General features: G+C 47.2%; 1 protein-coding gene across 1 annotated transcript in view; it reads left to right on the top strand.

The window, feature by feature from the left end:
* The window catches only part of foxp2 (forkhead box P2), a 64396-nt gene that overhangs the window by 6155 nt on the left and 42736 nt on the right, over window positions 1–15505 (top strand). The window contains exon 2 of the mRNA XM_056276677.1: window positions 6581–6670. Within this exon, the coding sequence (XP_056132652.1) occupies window positions 6581–6670 (90 nt within the window). The remainder of the gene's footprint in view (window positions 1–6580; window positions 6671–15505) is intronic.

Below are 15505 nucleotides of genomic sequence, written 5' to 3'. Positions count from 1 at the left end.
TCTCTCTTTCCCTTCCTTCGTCTCTTCTTCTTTCTGCCACCTTGTTGACTACGCTCCAGCCTTGTACCTTTTGTTTGTCCCACCCAAGTTGACTCGCATTTCGCTCCCTCAGTCGCCATGTATGCAAATATAATCTAGAGATGTCCTGTCTTTCTTTCTTGCCGTGCTTCTCAATTCTCGGGATTCAGCCAAGCAGAGACGACCCAAACCGGGCGCATTGTACTCTGGGTCGGCTTTGTTGAGACGATAAGGGAACTGAACTGGCAGCCATTGTTGAGGCACCGGTGCGTCACAGCCAGCACTGACCTTTATGAAAGGATAGAAATCATTTTACTTGTGTGCCCAAGTCACTTAAGGTGAACGTGATCAGTAGCAAGCGAGAAGTCCAGCCTCTCAAACCCCAAGCGTAGAGGCTTGAGCCTGAAAAATTCAGCTCGACTGAAGTAAGCGGGGAGCTTATTAAACCCTAATAAAATAAAGAGCTTTGCTTTCTAACCCGAGTTATGAGTGCGAGTAAGCTTTCTTATATGAATTATCAGTACGCTTTACTCCTCTGTACAAACTGTCTGTAGGACAGATAGTTGTTAATAGTTGTGTCAGTGGTTGTTAGTTGTTAGTAGTACATAGTTGTGTGAGCTGTTTCCTTGTGATGGGAGCATCTGTGTAATCACTGCGCCACCACTTGTGTGCTTTGTGCTGCTGTTTATTTACTGTATCAAGTCAACCACAAAGCCAGTGTTCCCAGATCACTTTCTACTTGTTTTTGTGCACCCAGTGCGTACTCAACTGCCCACTTTTGTATTCAGACACTGGACGGGACATCTTATCCGTGTCCCCTTCTCTTCTCATCCATCTGTCCTCTCCAGCCAGCCCTTTACAAAGCCGTATCCATCCATCCGCCCACCCTGAATCCACTTATATAAGGAGATAGGGTGTAAATATTTTGGTGTGTCGTTTCAGCGCCTATCTCCCCACCAGCCGTCCTCCGGCCTCAGTCCAATCAGCCATGTTTGTTTGTTCAGCTTAAACTGTTTGTGACCTGTTTTCTGTGGTGCGGGACTACTCCCACCCCCATATCCTACCACGCCCCCACCTGGCTTTCATTAAACTATTGCACTTTTTCTTTTTCACCCTTCCTGGATTTACTTTTAAGTGTTTGTTTTTTTCACCCCCTCCTCTTGCGTCTGTCTGTGTGTGTTTCCTGGAAGAGAGATAGATTAGCCAAGTGGTATTTGTGTGTCTGTGTGTGTTTTTGGATTGTCAGTGTGTGGGAGTTGTAAAGGCTGTCAGCATGACTGGAGTTGTTCTGGCCAGCAGCCTGGTGTTGGAACAGCAGCCCTTTACTCCTTTGCTATACACATACACACACACACACACACACACACACACACACACACACACACACACACACACACACACACACACATCTGTTCAATGCACCCTAGGAAAAAATTATATATTGAGATCCAACCAATTATTTATTCATCAATAAATGATACAATGTCTTTTCAGCTGCTTTCTGGAAATATCAAATCATTCAACAGAGGCCAGAGATTTACTGAGCTTCTGAAGGTAACCTTTTCCAATCAAACCTATACCACCTTTCCAATATCATCTGTATCCCCGAATGACTACAAATCCCATCCTAACTTGAGCCAGGAAGGGATCTTTGCTGTCCAAACACAATGTCACAGCTATATATATATATATATATATATATATAAGGGGCCACTAATGTATTTCATGCCTGTTTAAGATCTCGGTATGCTCTTTACAAAGGTGCATTGTGATGGGTGTTGCTTATTACCATGCTCTGTAAGGAATCTAAACACTGGGGCTTGGAGGGTGAAGGATGAGGAGGGACGTGGATACGGGTGTTGAGGGAGGATGTGTGTGTGTGTGTGTGGATGGAAGACTGACACGTGTTTCCTCATTTCTCTCCCTCTCCAGTGATCTCCGCATGCCTATTAATGTCGCGGAGGAATGCCTATGTAAACATTCTTGTTTCTCCCGTCCGTTTCGCATAATGGTGGCCTGTATTGCCGGTCTCCTGACCCCGCTATCTGAAACCAATTACGCCAGATCCATTTGGGCTGAATCTTATTTTCATAAGGATCCCCGTGTCGTGGTCTCGGTTGCTCCGTGTGTTATTCCCCCTCTTCCGTCTTTCTTTTTTTTTCCCTCTCTCTTTTCCACCCACAGCGATGGATATCAGCGTCAAATATGCCTCTGAGTGGCTTGTTATTTATGTAGCAGGGCCTGTTTTGCAGTCCCCCCATCTCTCTCTATCTCTCTCTCTCTCTCTCACCCTCTCTCTCTCTCTGTATCTCTCTCTCTCTCTCTCTCTCTCTCTCTCTCTCTCTCTCTCTGTCTCTCTCCGACACCCAAGAATGTGTCACATTGTGTTGTTTATACAATGTGTGCATAAATGAATAGGGGATGTCATTTTTCTGTGCATAGCAACCCAGGTTAAATAGGTAGTGTGCCCATCCCCATCTCTGTTTTCTGTTCATTCTGCCGGCTCTTCAACAAACTTTTGATGACTTCTCCGTGGCATCCAGTACTTTTTGTGTGTGTATGTGTGTGTGTGCGCGTGCTGCAAGAGGGACTAAAGCTCAATGTCCACACCGCCTGGGAAGAGGGTGGTGCAAATTGGTGCTTTTTGCACTAATGGCTGACTACTCCCGGTTAAACAAAGTGAACAGACAGGGGCCTTTTTCTCCCCTTTTTTTCTTATGTTCTACTGCATCTCAGACTTTTCCAGAAAAAAGAAAAAAAGGGGGGGGGGGAACTTCCTAACCTTGCTTCCAAAGAAGCGGTGATGGCAGTTTCAGGTGTAACAAACCACTCTGGTAGTGTGTCTGGTGTTGATGAGTTCTGCATAATGTTTGGAAAACTACACTATATGCAGTTGTACCAGCCTTCCTCTTTCATGTGTGACCGATTTGATCTCTCCACTTCCAGCTGTCAACGCTGACAATCGCCCCCCATCTCTCACACCCATCCCCCCACCCATCCCACACACACCCACCCACCATGCACATCACCCCCACCACCTACCGATGCTTGCTAGACATGGATATTGGAGGCGATGTTTTAAGAAATCCTCTTTCCTGCTTACCGTTGACCTTGTGTGATATATCGAGTGGCTCTCTTGACTTTGGGTATAAAACAGTGAGTCATCATCGATTCAGGCGTAGATAAACATTTTTCCCAGGCTGCTTTGCTGAGCTGCACCCGTCAACCAGCCTCCCCCTAACTGCTGTGTGCAGGGCTCAATAGGGCTTGTAATTACTTTGATTCACCAATCATGGTTAGATTAATTGGCCGCCGTGTTTTAATTAACGCTGTGATTGGCCAGGCGCCTGCATCCCAGGACGTTGTTTTGTCTTTCTGCATTCAGTAGAATGCTGTCAAAGTGAAATCTTGTTTGATTTTTTTTTTTCCGCAACCATTTTGAGTATTTTTTTGCCAATTTGAGTTCACAAACATAGATCTCAAATATCTGCCAGAGCTGGAGTTTGACATTTGGCTCTCACATTAGAGTTTGTGTGTGTGTGTGTGTGTGTGTGTGTGTGTGGGTGTGTGTTGTGTGGGCCTGGAGACAGGAGTACACATTGTGTGCATGTATGTTTGGGCCCATGCATTTCGTACGTGTCGCTCAGAAGTGTCCGTGTGTGTGTGTGTGTGTTTGGTAGCAAAGCCCCTGCCTTATACTTTTAAATGCACACACACACACATCTATGCACATGCACCCATACACAAACAGCATGCACACACACACATGCAAACCAATGGCGACCAGGCTCCTTTTACCAAAGAGACAGATCAATGCAGTTAAGACCCAGCGCCAGTGCAGTGTGTTTGTTTACTTTAGTGCAGAAAGCCTGGCTCCTCCTGAGCAGCCAGCAGTCAGACAGACGCCCCCCCACCCCCAAGCAAACCCCCACGCTCTGTCTTTTCATGATTGATCAGGGAGATGGCTGCTCTCCCCTGGGGGGTTAAGACATGGCAAGTTTTCTTCTCCTCCACTTGTTCTTTTCTCTCTCTCTTTCTCTCTCTCTCCCTGCTATCTCTTTTTTAATCTTTATTTTTATTTATTTCATTTTACTTACTGCCATGTCCCATTTTCCCCTCACCACTGACTCTCCCCTCTTCCTCCCATCTCTCTCTCTCTCTCCCTCACACTGTATTCTTCTGCCGTCTCTCTCTCTCTCTCCCTCACACTATTCTTCTGCCGTCTCTCTCTCTCCCTCCCTCACACACTATTCTTCTGCCGTCTCTCTCTCTCCCTCCCTCACACACTATTCTTCTACCGTCTCTCTCTCTCTCTCTCTCTCTCTCTCTCTCTCTCTCTCTCCCTCCCTCTCACTGTATTCTTCTGCCGTCTCTCTCTCTCTCCCTCACACTATTCTTCTGCCGTCTCTCTCTCTCTCTCTCCCTCACACTGTATTCTTCTGCCGTCTCTCTCTCTCTCCCTCACACTATTCTTCTGCCGTCTCTCTCTCTCTCTCTCCCTCACACTGTATTCTTCTGCCGTCTCTCTCTCTCTCCCTCACACTGTATTCTCCTGCCGTCTCTCTCTCTCCCTCACACTATTCTTCTGCTGTCTCTCTCTCTCCCTCACACTATTCTTCTGCCGTCTCTCTCTCTCTCTCTCTCTCTCTCTCTCTCTCTCTCTCTCTCCCTCACACTGTATTCTTCTGCCGTCTCTCTCTCTCTCCCTCACACTGTATTCTTCTGCTGTCTCTCTCTCTCTCCCTCACACTGTATTCTTCTGCTGCCTCTCTCTCTCTCCCTCACACTATTCTTCTGCCGTCTCTCTCTCTCCCTCACACTATTCTTCTGCCGTCTCTCTCTCTCTCCCCCTCACACTGTATTCTTCTGCCATCTCTCTCTCTCTCTCTCTCTCTCTCTCTCTCTCTCTCTCTGTCTGTCTGTCTGTCTGTCTGTCTGTCTGTCTGTCTGTCTGTCTGTCTGTCTGTCTGTCTGTCTGTCTGTCTGTCTGTCCGTCCGTCCGTCCGTCCGTCCGTCCGTCCGTCCGTCCGTCCGTCCGTCCGTCCGTCCCCTCCCCTTGTTTGCTCAGGATCTTAATGTACTAGTTCAAACATTGTTCCCACCAGCTGGCAGAGCCACGCCATATGCACGCTCCATCAAGGCAGCTGTTGTCATGGATACTGGCAAGCACCAGAAAATAAAACAAGCGTCCCCGATTCCCTGGGAAGACGTGTCACTCTCCATCTAAGTTTTTTTTTCTCCCCCTCTTCTTCTTCCCTCTCCTCCTCCTATTCTGTAGTCCTCCACTTCTTTTTCTTTCATCAAAAAGAAATACACCTATGAAGTTGTTGTGTTGTTTTTTGTGTGTGTGTGTGTGTTTTTTTTTTTTTGCTATCACTTTATGCTTGTGGGCCTAAAGGACGCGTAGAGCAGAGCCACGGCAGAAGCAGCTGTGCAGCATGTTCTTTTCTGCACGACTTTTTCGGGCTTTCATCTGCCCACTCTTGAAGAACTAGCGGGAAGCAGCTAGCCTAGCTGCTGCCTTACCTGTGATGCCAGAGCTGCAAGCATGTTTTATATATATATATATATATATATATATATATATCTGGCTGTGTGTATATATAATACACACAGCCAGACGGCGGGTGGTGATGGCATGCATGTACGCGTGTGTGTGTGGGTGTGTGTGTGTGGGTGTGTTGTTGGCTGGGGTGGGAGGGAGGGAGATCTGTAATCCCATCAAACCCTAGAGAAATATATCACGCCACATCCCAGCCTCTCCGATTCTTATCATCTCAACGTCTGGCAAACACATCAAAGAGTGTTGATGACAAATGTTTTACATTTCCAGAGTACCATTTCTCTAATTCCTCTTGCCATGAGTAAATAGCTGTGAACCAGTTCCATCAAGGCAGTGAAAAGGCTCTCTCACTCTCTTTCTCTCGCTCTCTCGCACTATCTTTCTCTCTTGTCACCTGCTCGTAAGCACCCTTAATGCATAGTGTAAAACCTGGACCGCCAGTTAATTCACTCTAAAGGTAATCTGATGTTGATTTTGTCAACTTTAATTACAGCTCCCGGGGACACTCGCATGGCGCTGCCTCTACTTCAAATTGATATTATGAATATGCAAATGTGGCGATAATTTGCAGAGAGTGGGTATTTCAGTTGAGCACACACTAGACAGGTCAATTCTACTGATGCCTCCTCCCTGCCAACCCAACATCCTCCCACCACACACACACACACACACACACACACACACACTGCTCTTCAAGTGTTCTCTAGACAAACTGTCTTTCTTTGAGCGCAGCTGTGTGAAATGTCGCTAAAATGCAGTTCCCACATAGTGTTGAACCAAGTCGGAGCGTGTTGCTACCAGGCAACATCTGACTTGGGTTTTGTCACTGCAGAAGGCTGTTTGGTCTCTGAAAATTCAAATCCTCTTTTTCTTTCCCTCTCTCTCTCTCTCTCTCTCTCTCTCTCTCTCTCTCTCTCTCTCTCTCTCTCTCTCTCTCTCTCTCTCTCTCTCTCTCTCTCTGTCTTGTCTTTCCTCTTGTGTCCCTTGCCTTCTTCCCAGGCTCTACAAGCAGCGAGGCAATTACTCTTACAGCAGCCAGGCAGTGGCCTGAAATCTCCAAAGAGCCAGGACAAGCAGCGTCCACTGCAGGTAAAGCAGCTTCCTCTCTAATCTCTTAAGTCCATCCATAATACATGCTGCTCTGAAAAGAAGATTTCCTCTGCTCCACAAGTGTGTTTGATTTGCCGACGCAGTCCTCGCACCTGTCATTGGAATTCTAAGCCCGGACAGGCTGCTCCCCGGGAATTTTGCACATCATATAGACAACACAAGAAATCGGAAAAAGATATTTTGAAAAAAAAGATAGACCTGGAGTCAGTTCTCACCACCACACCCCCATCCCTGGAAGTCCTTGTTTTTTCAATGTGGTGTTTTTTACTTTTTACTTTCTCAACCTTTGTTTTTTGGGGTAGGGGTGGGGGTGGGCATCTGTGATCTCAATACGGCCGTGCCATGGATCCATGGTGGTATTCACACACCCGGAGGTTAGTTGTTATTTGAAAGGTATGTCGGCCTGATTGGTGGGTTTTACAGACAGCTAATTTTAAGTGCGTAGCTGTCATTCTCACCCTTCAGTGATAACTTACTTTAGCGATTCATTGCAAATTTCAATGCACAATTTGTTGCAGCATCTATCGCCAGCAGCCCCCCCACCACCACCACCACAACCACCACCACCACAGGCAGAGTCCTTGTTTCTGCTCATTTAAGCCAACAAGATACTTAGTTGGTTTTGCTGGTTCAAATTATGTAAGGCCCCTTGACATCTGCTGTATGTTTCTACCCCCCCCTTTCTTTCCTATTTTTAGGCATTTGAAATTGAAGTGCCAGAGTTTGTGCCCTCCACTCAGCTAATAAGTACTATCAAGGAGCATTGGTTTACCTCATTAGGGGCTCTGTGCATTTCATTAAAGACTAGGAAATTGCCGTTAACCTCGCCCGTTAATATTTTCACAGAGTCTAACAATGGCGACACCTTCAATTGGAGTCACACCCCTGTGTACCTAATTACGCGCCAGAGAAGAGATAAGGTTCGCAAAGGTGTCGTCACGCTTCTTCATTTAAATAATTCAGCTCGCCCACATCCAGAGTGTTAATATTATCGGCATATTCATCCTCTGCGACTCTGGAATTATAAATATGTCCTTTTGTTGCTGTTTTTTTTTTTTTTATTTTTTTCCTCTCTGGTGAGAATTTTTTTCATTACAGAGGTGGAGAATATGAATTGTTTATAAAACAGGAGCCCCCTACCGCTCTGTAGCATATTGCCGGGGTCCACTGCGTTTTGCTCGTTCGAGTCTCCATCCGCCGAAGCAAAGAGATTCAAACAAACGGAAGGCAGATCTACAAATGCCTGCATAGTCGCCCAGCGCAATGCAATCGCGGCGTGAAGAACAATATTGGCCGAGAGCGGTGTGTGCGTGTGATAGCCGTCAGCCCCTGTCCAAGCCCTTGCCTCTAATACCACCAGCAGATGGTAAATATTGAATATTTACATTTGCTTACTCCATCCTAGCCTCACGTTGACGATATGAATCAATATGAATCGGAGCGCTGCCCATCCTCTGCTCCAGCTAATCCATCTGTTGATCCAGCCTTTATTAACATCCTCACCTCTTTGTTCCAAAAAAAAAAGTCCCCGCGCAGGGCTTCTGTGGAGAGGCGCCGAGGAGTCTCTCCGTGACACAGTCCGCTAGGCTTTCACACCGGCACAAAACATGCTGGTTCGCGTTTACGGCGCCGCCGATCTGCTGCGCGCGCTCAAAATCTGGCCATTTGAAATGCCATTTTATCTTTTGATAGCCCCCTGTTTAAATACCGGTCGAAAGCTGCCGAGACGTTGGTTTGATGATAAAAACTCTGTTTCGCCGTCTCTCCCTGCTCCCAACGCCGGAGGAGTTTTTAATATTCCTGTCTGTGTGGAGTTTGCACAATAAAGCGGCGTTATTTACCTGGATTACAAGGCCACAATAGCTGCCAAAGTGCCATGTTTTATTAGCTTGGAGGCTCGATAAGAGTAATTGGCACCTAGCTACATGTTTTCCGCGGGGGGGGGGGATCGAGAAGATTGATCCCCTTGTATGATTAGCATAGCAGAAAGTGGGGAAGGGATTAATATTACCATGACAGCCTGCTTATGGCGGAGACACTGATAAATCCTCCAGCAGTCTTTTTATTCGCCCCTTCTTCTGCCATCTTTGGTATTTAAGAGTGGGAAATGATCCATAGATCACGGCATGTAAATTATTTAGTACACAAGCATCTAAGTGCCTCAGCTCGCAGTTTTAATTACGCGCATTAGTGGCTAAAGGCTGACTAATTCTGCCCGCCCGCTCGTCGGCGTGTCTCAGTTGTTGACGGTGCGCATGCACGCAGTTGCAAAAGTACACTCTTGCAAACACACGCATAACACAGCAGCACTCATGTACAAGTGTGCACGATGGGCATGCGCGCACAAGCTGCTCTTCCACATTTGCGTAATGTGACAGGTCTATTATTACACAGTAAGCCCACGGGAGCACTCAATAAACACCTATTTCTCCCCGTAAATCCCCCCCCCCCGCCTCCACCGGTGCTGCTTACACGGCTCTCCCAAGGCGCACAACACCCTCTCGTCGCCGGTCTCATCCTCTCTCTCTCCTCCTCTCTTCCCCTTCCTCTGTGTGGCAATATCCCCCTCTGAAAGGCATTTACACGCTGACATTTGGAATACAAATAAAGAAACGCGGACAAGGAGAGGCGATGAGGATTACAGAGACCTATGAATCTAACAATTGTTTCACCCAAACACACGGTCGCGCATACACAATGGCGTTAGACTCGGCAAACAAACTCACACACACACACACACACACACAAACTTCAGAGAGCAGTGATTATCACCTCACAAAGTCACCTGAAGTTGTCAGATGGCCTTGTTCCGGCCTCGTTTGGTTGGTTCCCCAGATTGTTCAGCCACATTGATCTAATATTAATCAGCAATTAGAACTGGACTCCCTTGACCTCTGATGCCTGGACATTTAACACACCTAGTGCAGCTTGGACAAGATGGGTTGGTTCCAGTGATCTATGTCTGGAGGTGTGGGTAGTGCAAGACCTAAAGACTTCACTGACGCAAGCTACATATGATTACAGGTTCATTTAATCCTCTCGCTCACTCTCTCGCACACCAACACATCCACACAGAGTTGACCATCTTCAGCATACACACACACACAGGCTATCTGACCACATCTCCTCCTGTGCTGTCACCACAAGGCTGCTGTGGTGACACAGCCACACCCCCTGCATGTCAGGGGGTGCATATAGAGCAGCTAGAATGACCCCTCACCCAGTCTTGTGAGGGCGTCAGATGGCGGACTTGACAGTGTGATGCGGCAATAACGAGGTCCTTCTCCCACACCGAGCTGCAAATGAACAAAGCAGGCTCCTCTCACTCACTAGGTGTGTGTATGTGTGTGTGTGTATTGGAACAAGTCTGCCGTGTGTCTCTGGTGGAGGAAGCGATGGCCTCCCCTACACTGTACATCCCATACGACGTGATCCACGGAGGCCGAGGTTGAGAAGTGGATGTACGCTCGGTGCTAATAACAAAGAAGTTGTCCCTGACTCCTGCTCCTCCTCCAAGTGACTGAATACCCCCTACTCAATGTTCACTCATTAGACATGCAAATCCCAAGTGCCGACAAGTGTTGGAGAGTGGTGGGAGATGTAACGGCGTTGTCGGGGGGGGGGGGAATCACCCGTCGTTGCAGAACCTCAGAACCGTCTCATCCGGAGTGCGTTTTGCTCCAACTGCGTGAAATACGAAACAAAAATGTTTTGGGTTTACATATGATTTATGGATGAGGCAGGACGTTGAATTTTGGCCCGTTGGCGGCTGTTTTCCATAGATCCTGCGGCTTTCTACCTTAGCCAATCAGATCATCCGGGCTTGCTGGGCCGTCCCAAGGAGTGTCGTGTTTAAAGGTCAGGTCCACACATTTCGCCACTGAGCCAATATTACGACGGCTTCTCTAAAGCCACATTCATCTGCTTACAGCCTCCCATCTGGAACATATGCACACACACACACACACACAGATGCAAGGAAAGTGGCCCGTGAAGCTGAGATGAAGTGCAGGTTAGATCAAGTATAATTGTAAAAACCGAGTGCGGCTCCAGTGTACTTGGCTAAAGAATAGTGGCTCACATTTACATTTATGAATATATCTTTTCCCTGCATCCCCTCTGGTCGAATCTCAAAATAGAGAGAAATTATCACAACGAAGGGGGTGAACAAGTAAGATGGGGGGGGGGGATATTTTGATATTCATGAGGAAAACTTCTGTTGACTGAGAGAGAGAAAGAAGAAAAAAAACGTCAGCAAATTTTTTTAGTCAAACACCCTTGGTTACTGCTTCTGTAACCAGAAAACAAGATTTTTTTTTTTCGTCATCTTCTTCATTCCCCGTCTCCCTCGCTACCACCTCCCACCCACCCCCGCCGCATTTACAACACCTACAGGACCAGATTGCTAAATTGTGAGGACAGAGCAGGTTCATCATTGTGATGCAAAAGAAGTTGAAATGCAACCCCAAGGCGAGGTGGCCGAGTTTGGGGGATCGAGAGAAAGTGAGCGAGAGAGGGAGGGAGGGAGGGGGTGGTGGTGGGGGGGTGTAGCTCAGACCTTTGATGTAGCAGCAACAAATTTACCTCGTGACAGAAGATACATGGGCCCAATAAACGAGTTATACCGGCTCTTACACATGCAATCAGATGATTCTGGCCAGGGTGTTAATTGGATCCTAACCGGCAGATCTGATACGCTAGGGCCCCGGTAGTGGTGGTGATGTTTGGGTGGGGGGGTGGGGGGGAGACTTTCCAAGTGATGAACTGTAATTCACTGAGCTGCTTGAAGCACTTGTAATTTACTGTGTCACTTGATGAAGAGGCTTGATCCGGCAGAGGCCGCATTACCTGAAACATCAGAGGGAAGCGTCTCCTGCCCTCACTCTTGCTCGCTCTCTCTCTCTCTCTCTTTCTCTCTCACTTTCTTTCTTTCTATTTCAGCTCTCTCTTACACGGTCTCTCTTTTAACTCTCTCCGTCTCTCTCCTCCGTCCTCTTTCTCTCTCTCATCTTCGGTTCGAGCTTGGAAAAAAGCTGCAGGGAGGCATCAGCAGGTAATGAGATGTGCTGCTTTAACGATAAAAGTCGGCCGATTTGTTCGGCTCATACTACAAGCAGCATACAGCAACAGTGTCACCCAGGTGCACGTGGGAGCCTCGCCTTAATCAATGACCATCAATGTAGAGATAAATCAATATGGAAATTGTACTGAAGCCTACTCCAATCTCGTAAGACTGTCTTACCAGAGGCTTTTACATGATGGGTCTTTATGTTATGATAGATTGCACTTGCCATGAACTGCCGTCAAACTGCCACTGAAATTGATTTGGGAAAACATTTAGTAATCTACTTAGCTCTGCTCCTGACAATCTTGAGTATTGATCTCCCTAATCTGAATACACAGCTTGCATCTGTGTGGATGTGTGTGTGCGCACACATCCATGCATGCACGTGTGTATGTGTGAGTGTACCTGTGTGTGTGTCTGTGCATTGTTACACAGTAAACACCTGCTTTCTTCATATAAACGAAACCATTTAACTCTCTGCATACCAAGCCTTTTTGTGTGAGAACGCCTCTGAGTCATCCACCAGGCTGGCTGCCTTGTAGCCTTGGTGGTCCTCGAATGGGCAGCCCTGACTATCAATAACGGTCTGACAACCATTGGCAGTAATTGGCTAGTAAATGAGCAGTGTCAGCTGAAAGGGAATGGAGGGGTCAGTGGTCCATGAACTCCAATGGGGGGCTCCAAGATTGGGTCCCTGTGCCTCTGGAAAGCCCACTGGGAATCAGAGAAATTAGCGGGATGGTTGTTCACTTTCACTCTCCTCTCTCTCGCTCTCTCTCTCTCTCTCTCGCTCTCTCTCTCTCGGGGTAAAATGGACCTAGCATCTTAATTAACAGTGACTGTCTCTACCAAGGATCCACAGTAATTACCAGCTAGGACCCTACCCTTCCTCATTGCATTTATCTTAACAGTATCTGCAGTGTAACTCAGACCTCTGTCCACCACTGCCAGATCGGTGGCCGTCGTCGATACTTGCCCCCCTGTGATGTTTATGCCCGACATCTAATCGCCGACTTCCCGCGGCTTATTACCACTAAGTGAATTGTATGGAGGGAAATGGTATAAAATGAATTCCTCTCTGTCGGACTCCCTTAATTGTTTAAGTTTGAGCTCCAATTCACCGCTTATCTCTCGTTTTAGGTAATTTGATTTTGCTCGTAAAACCCATTGTCGTAAAGATAAAGTGCCACACAGTGGAGTGGGTGTAATTGCTGAAAGTGCATTTGTCCACTGGTCCGGATAGCTGGATGCAGACAGCTGAGCTGGCCAGCCACTGAGCAGCGTAACCTACAACAGAGATGCGGTGTTTTGTATTTAATGCCAGAATGCCCCGGCAAATCAGACATAACGAGAGACCAAGTCACCGATTCTGCCGAGAAGAGATACCTGCGCACGCCACGGGAGCGGTTGACCTTTTTACGAGGCATTGGAGGGGCGGGTTACAGGCTGCCGATGTGCCGAGAGCGGTGTAATGATCTACTTGTTCTGGTTAAGGCCCCGCCGGTGTTTTCACATCAGGTGCCAATTTAAAGGTCCTTTGTTCTACACTACAACTTTGGGAGCAAACCACATGGCTTCAAAGTTCAAGTCAATATAGCCGTCTTACTCCAACGTCTCTTCTTATGCTTTATGCAAGGGACATAAAAAATTGGGTTCACACAGCATGCAGGCTTCTGTTGAAACAAGCTTATGTTTCATACAAGTGTCATTATGACATTATTACATATGAGTGATGTGTAGGGAGCATTTGAGAGCCCCTTTTTATCCAACTTTGTACATATTAAAAAAGGGATGACATCATTTATGTTATTACAGTTCCCCATTGGCCACATCAGCTGTAGCTAATTTCAAATAATTTAGGAAATCATGTTAATGTTGTGTGTGTGTGTGTGTGTGTGTGTGTGTGTGTGTGTGTTGGTAATATGGCCTTTTTTTATTGTAGAGTAACTGTAGCGCAAGTTTATTGGCTATCATGGCACCTCTTCTGTAATCCTTGGTGAGGGAATGGGGGAGAGACGGTCTTTTCATGGCGCGTGGATGTTTATGCCACGCCACTGCTGCCGTCCAGTAAATGCTCATTAATTTTGTCCCTTCGTGGCAAAATCATTTCGAGGAGAGGCAATTCAGCCCCCTGTTCCTTTCAATTCATCGCTCACGTCAGTCAAGCCCCTGTGCAGTATCCCGCCGAATGGAGGTGTTATATTCCCGCAATTATCATGTCATATACTCGAAAATGTAAATGAACGTGTGTGTAAAATTAAATTTATGGGTTGTCAGGAAAGAATAAGAACCAGGAGAGCAATTACTTATCTGCTTTCATCTTGGAGCCTCTGATACGTCAAGCAGAAAAGCATGCAGTTAAATGCTGGAATTAGCATTGTGCAGCGCTTGACAATGGACGCGGGCCAGGGCCTCCACTCCCCTCCCTGTCTTCATCCTGCCTTTTCTCCCCCCCTCTTTTTGTTTGGAGGAGCGGTGAAATAAAGATGATTATCACCCATCACTCGGCTAAGAAGCTAATGAAAGCGTGAAAGGCTCTTCCTGGCTCCGTTCACTGGCTGTTTTCTGCTTTTAATCCCCTCGCCCAGGTTGGAGGCTGGTGGGGTTTTCTAGCCTTGTTGTTAAAATAACTCGTTGTTGATTTGCGGGGACGGGCCTGGGCTGCGGATGCCCGTTTCATCCCTTAGACAGAGATGCTGGTTAATTCTTTGAGCTTTTCGCACACTGTATGTGTATATGCACGGTCATGCGTTCGTGTTTGCATTGGAAAATCCTATATTTATTAATTTGTGTCCCTTTTGTGAACCTGAAAATAAAGAACGGAAAAAAAATAATCTCTGCGCGAGCATCCAATTAATACACTTAATGAGCGCATCTCTCATGTTGTTCCTCTGCCGCGCTGTCCTTTTGTGACGGCGTCCGGCACAAAACCAGGGGTGACCGCGGGGGTAATTACTTACCTCGCAGATGTACCTTCAAGGGTTAATAACGTTGAAGGTGTAAGCACAGCATTTGCATAATTACACACAGCCTGCTTAATTTGCAACTTTTGACGGCTTTTGTTCGGCGCCTCGCTCCATTGTGCGTTCGTCTTCTTTTTGCGTTCTGACAAAGTGGGGCCGGAAGAGTAAAAAAAAAAAAAAAAGGACCACAACATCACTCTCCTCTTCCACCCCCCCCCCACCACCACCACCACCACTACTCCTCCATGTTAGATGGAGTCCCCTCTCTCTAAGACCCTGATGAACAATGGAGGCAGGATTTGTTTGAATATGAATATGAATGTGCAGCAGGGCCGGCTGGAAGTTGACCTTCAGCTGTGATTTTCAGTTCATCAGGATTAGTCAAGGCGGGCGATCAGGAGCCACTAATGCATAATGACTTCTAAAATGAAAAATGTGTAGTGACCATGCAAATGTCTCGGCTAATCAAAGAGGGGGGAAAACCTGGGGTGGTGGTGGTGGTGGTGGTGGTGTGTGTGTGTGTGTTTGTGTGTGTGTGGTGGTGGTGGTGGGGTAGGCGTGGAGGAGAGGGGAGCTAAACAAGGACATGTCAAGGCCTGACAGAGGTGGTCGAGACGGGAGAGCAGGGGATGGGATGGGGAGAGAGAAAGAGAGAGAGAGAGAAACAAGGAGAGAAGGACGAGAGACATGCGTGGAAAGTAATCAAGGCAGCTTGATTAGCTGGCGATGAGGACCGGGATGTCTTATTGGCCCCCTGACACGCCATACAGACTAGCTACTGTCATG

The sequence above is a fragment of the Lampris incognitus genome, chromosome 3, assembly GCF_029633865.1.
Source record: "Lampris incognitus isolate fLamInc1 chromosome 3, fLamInc1.hap2, whole genome shotgun sequence".
NCBI classification, from domain to species: domain Eukaryota; kingdom Metazoa; phylum Chordata; class Actinopteri; order Lampriformes; family Lampridae; genus Lampris; species Lampris incognitus.
Note: the sequence above shows the minus strand (reverse complement) of the source record. Positions and strands in the feature narration are given on the sequence as shown.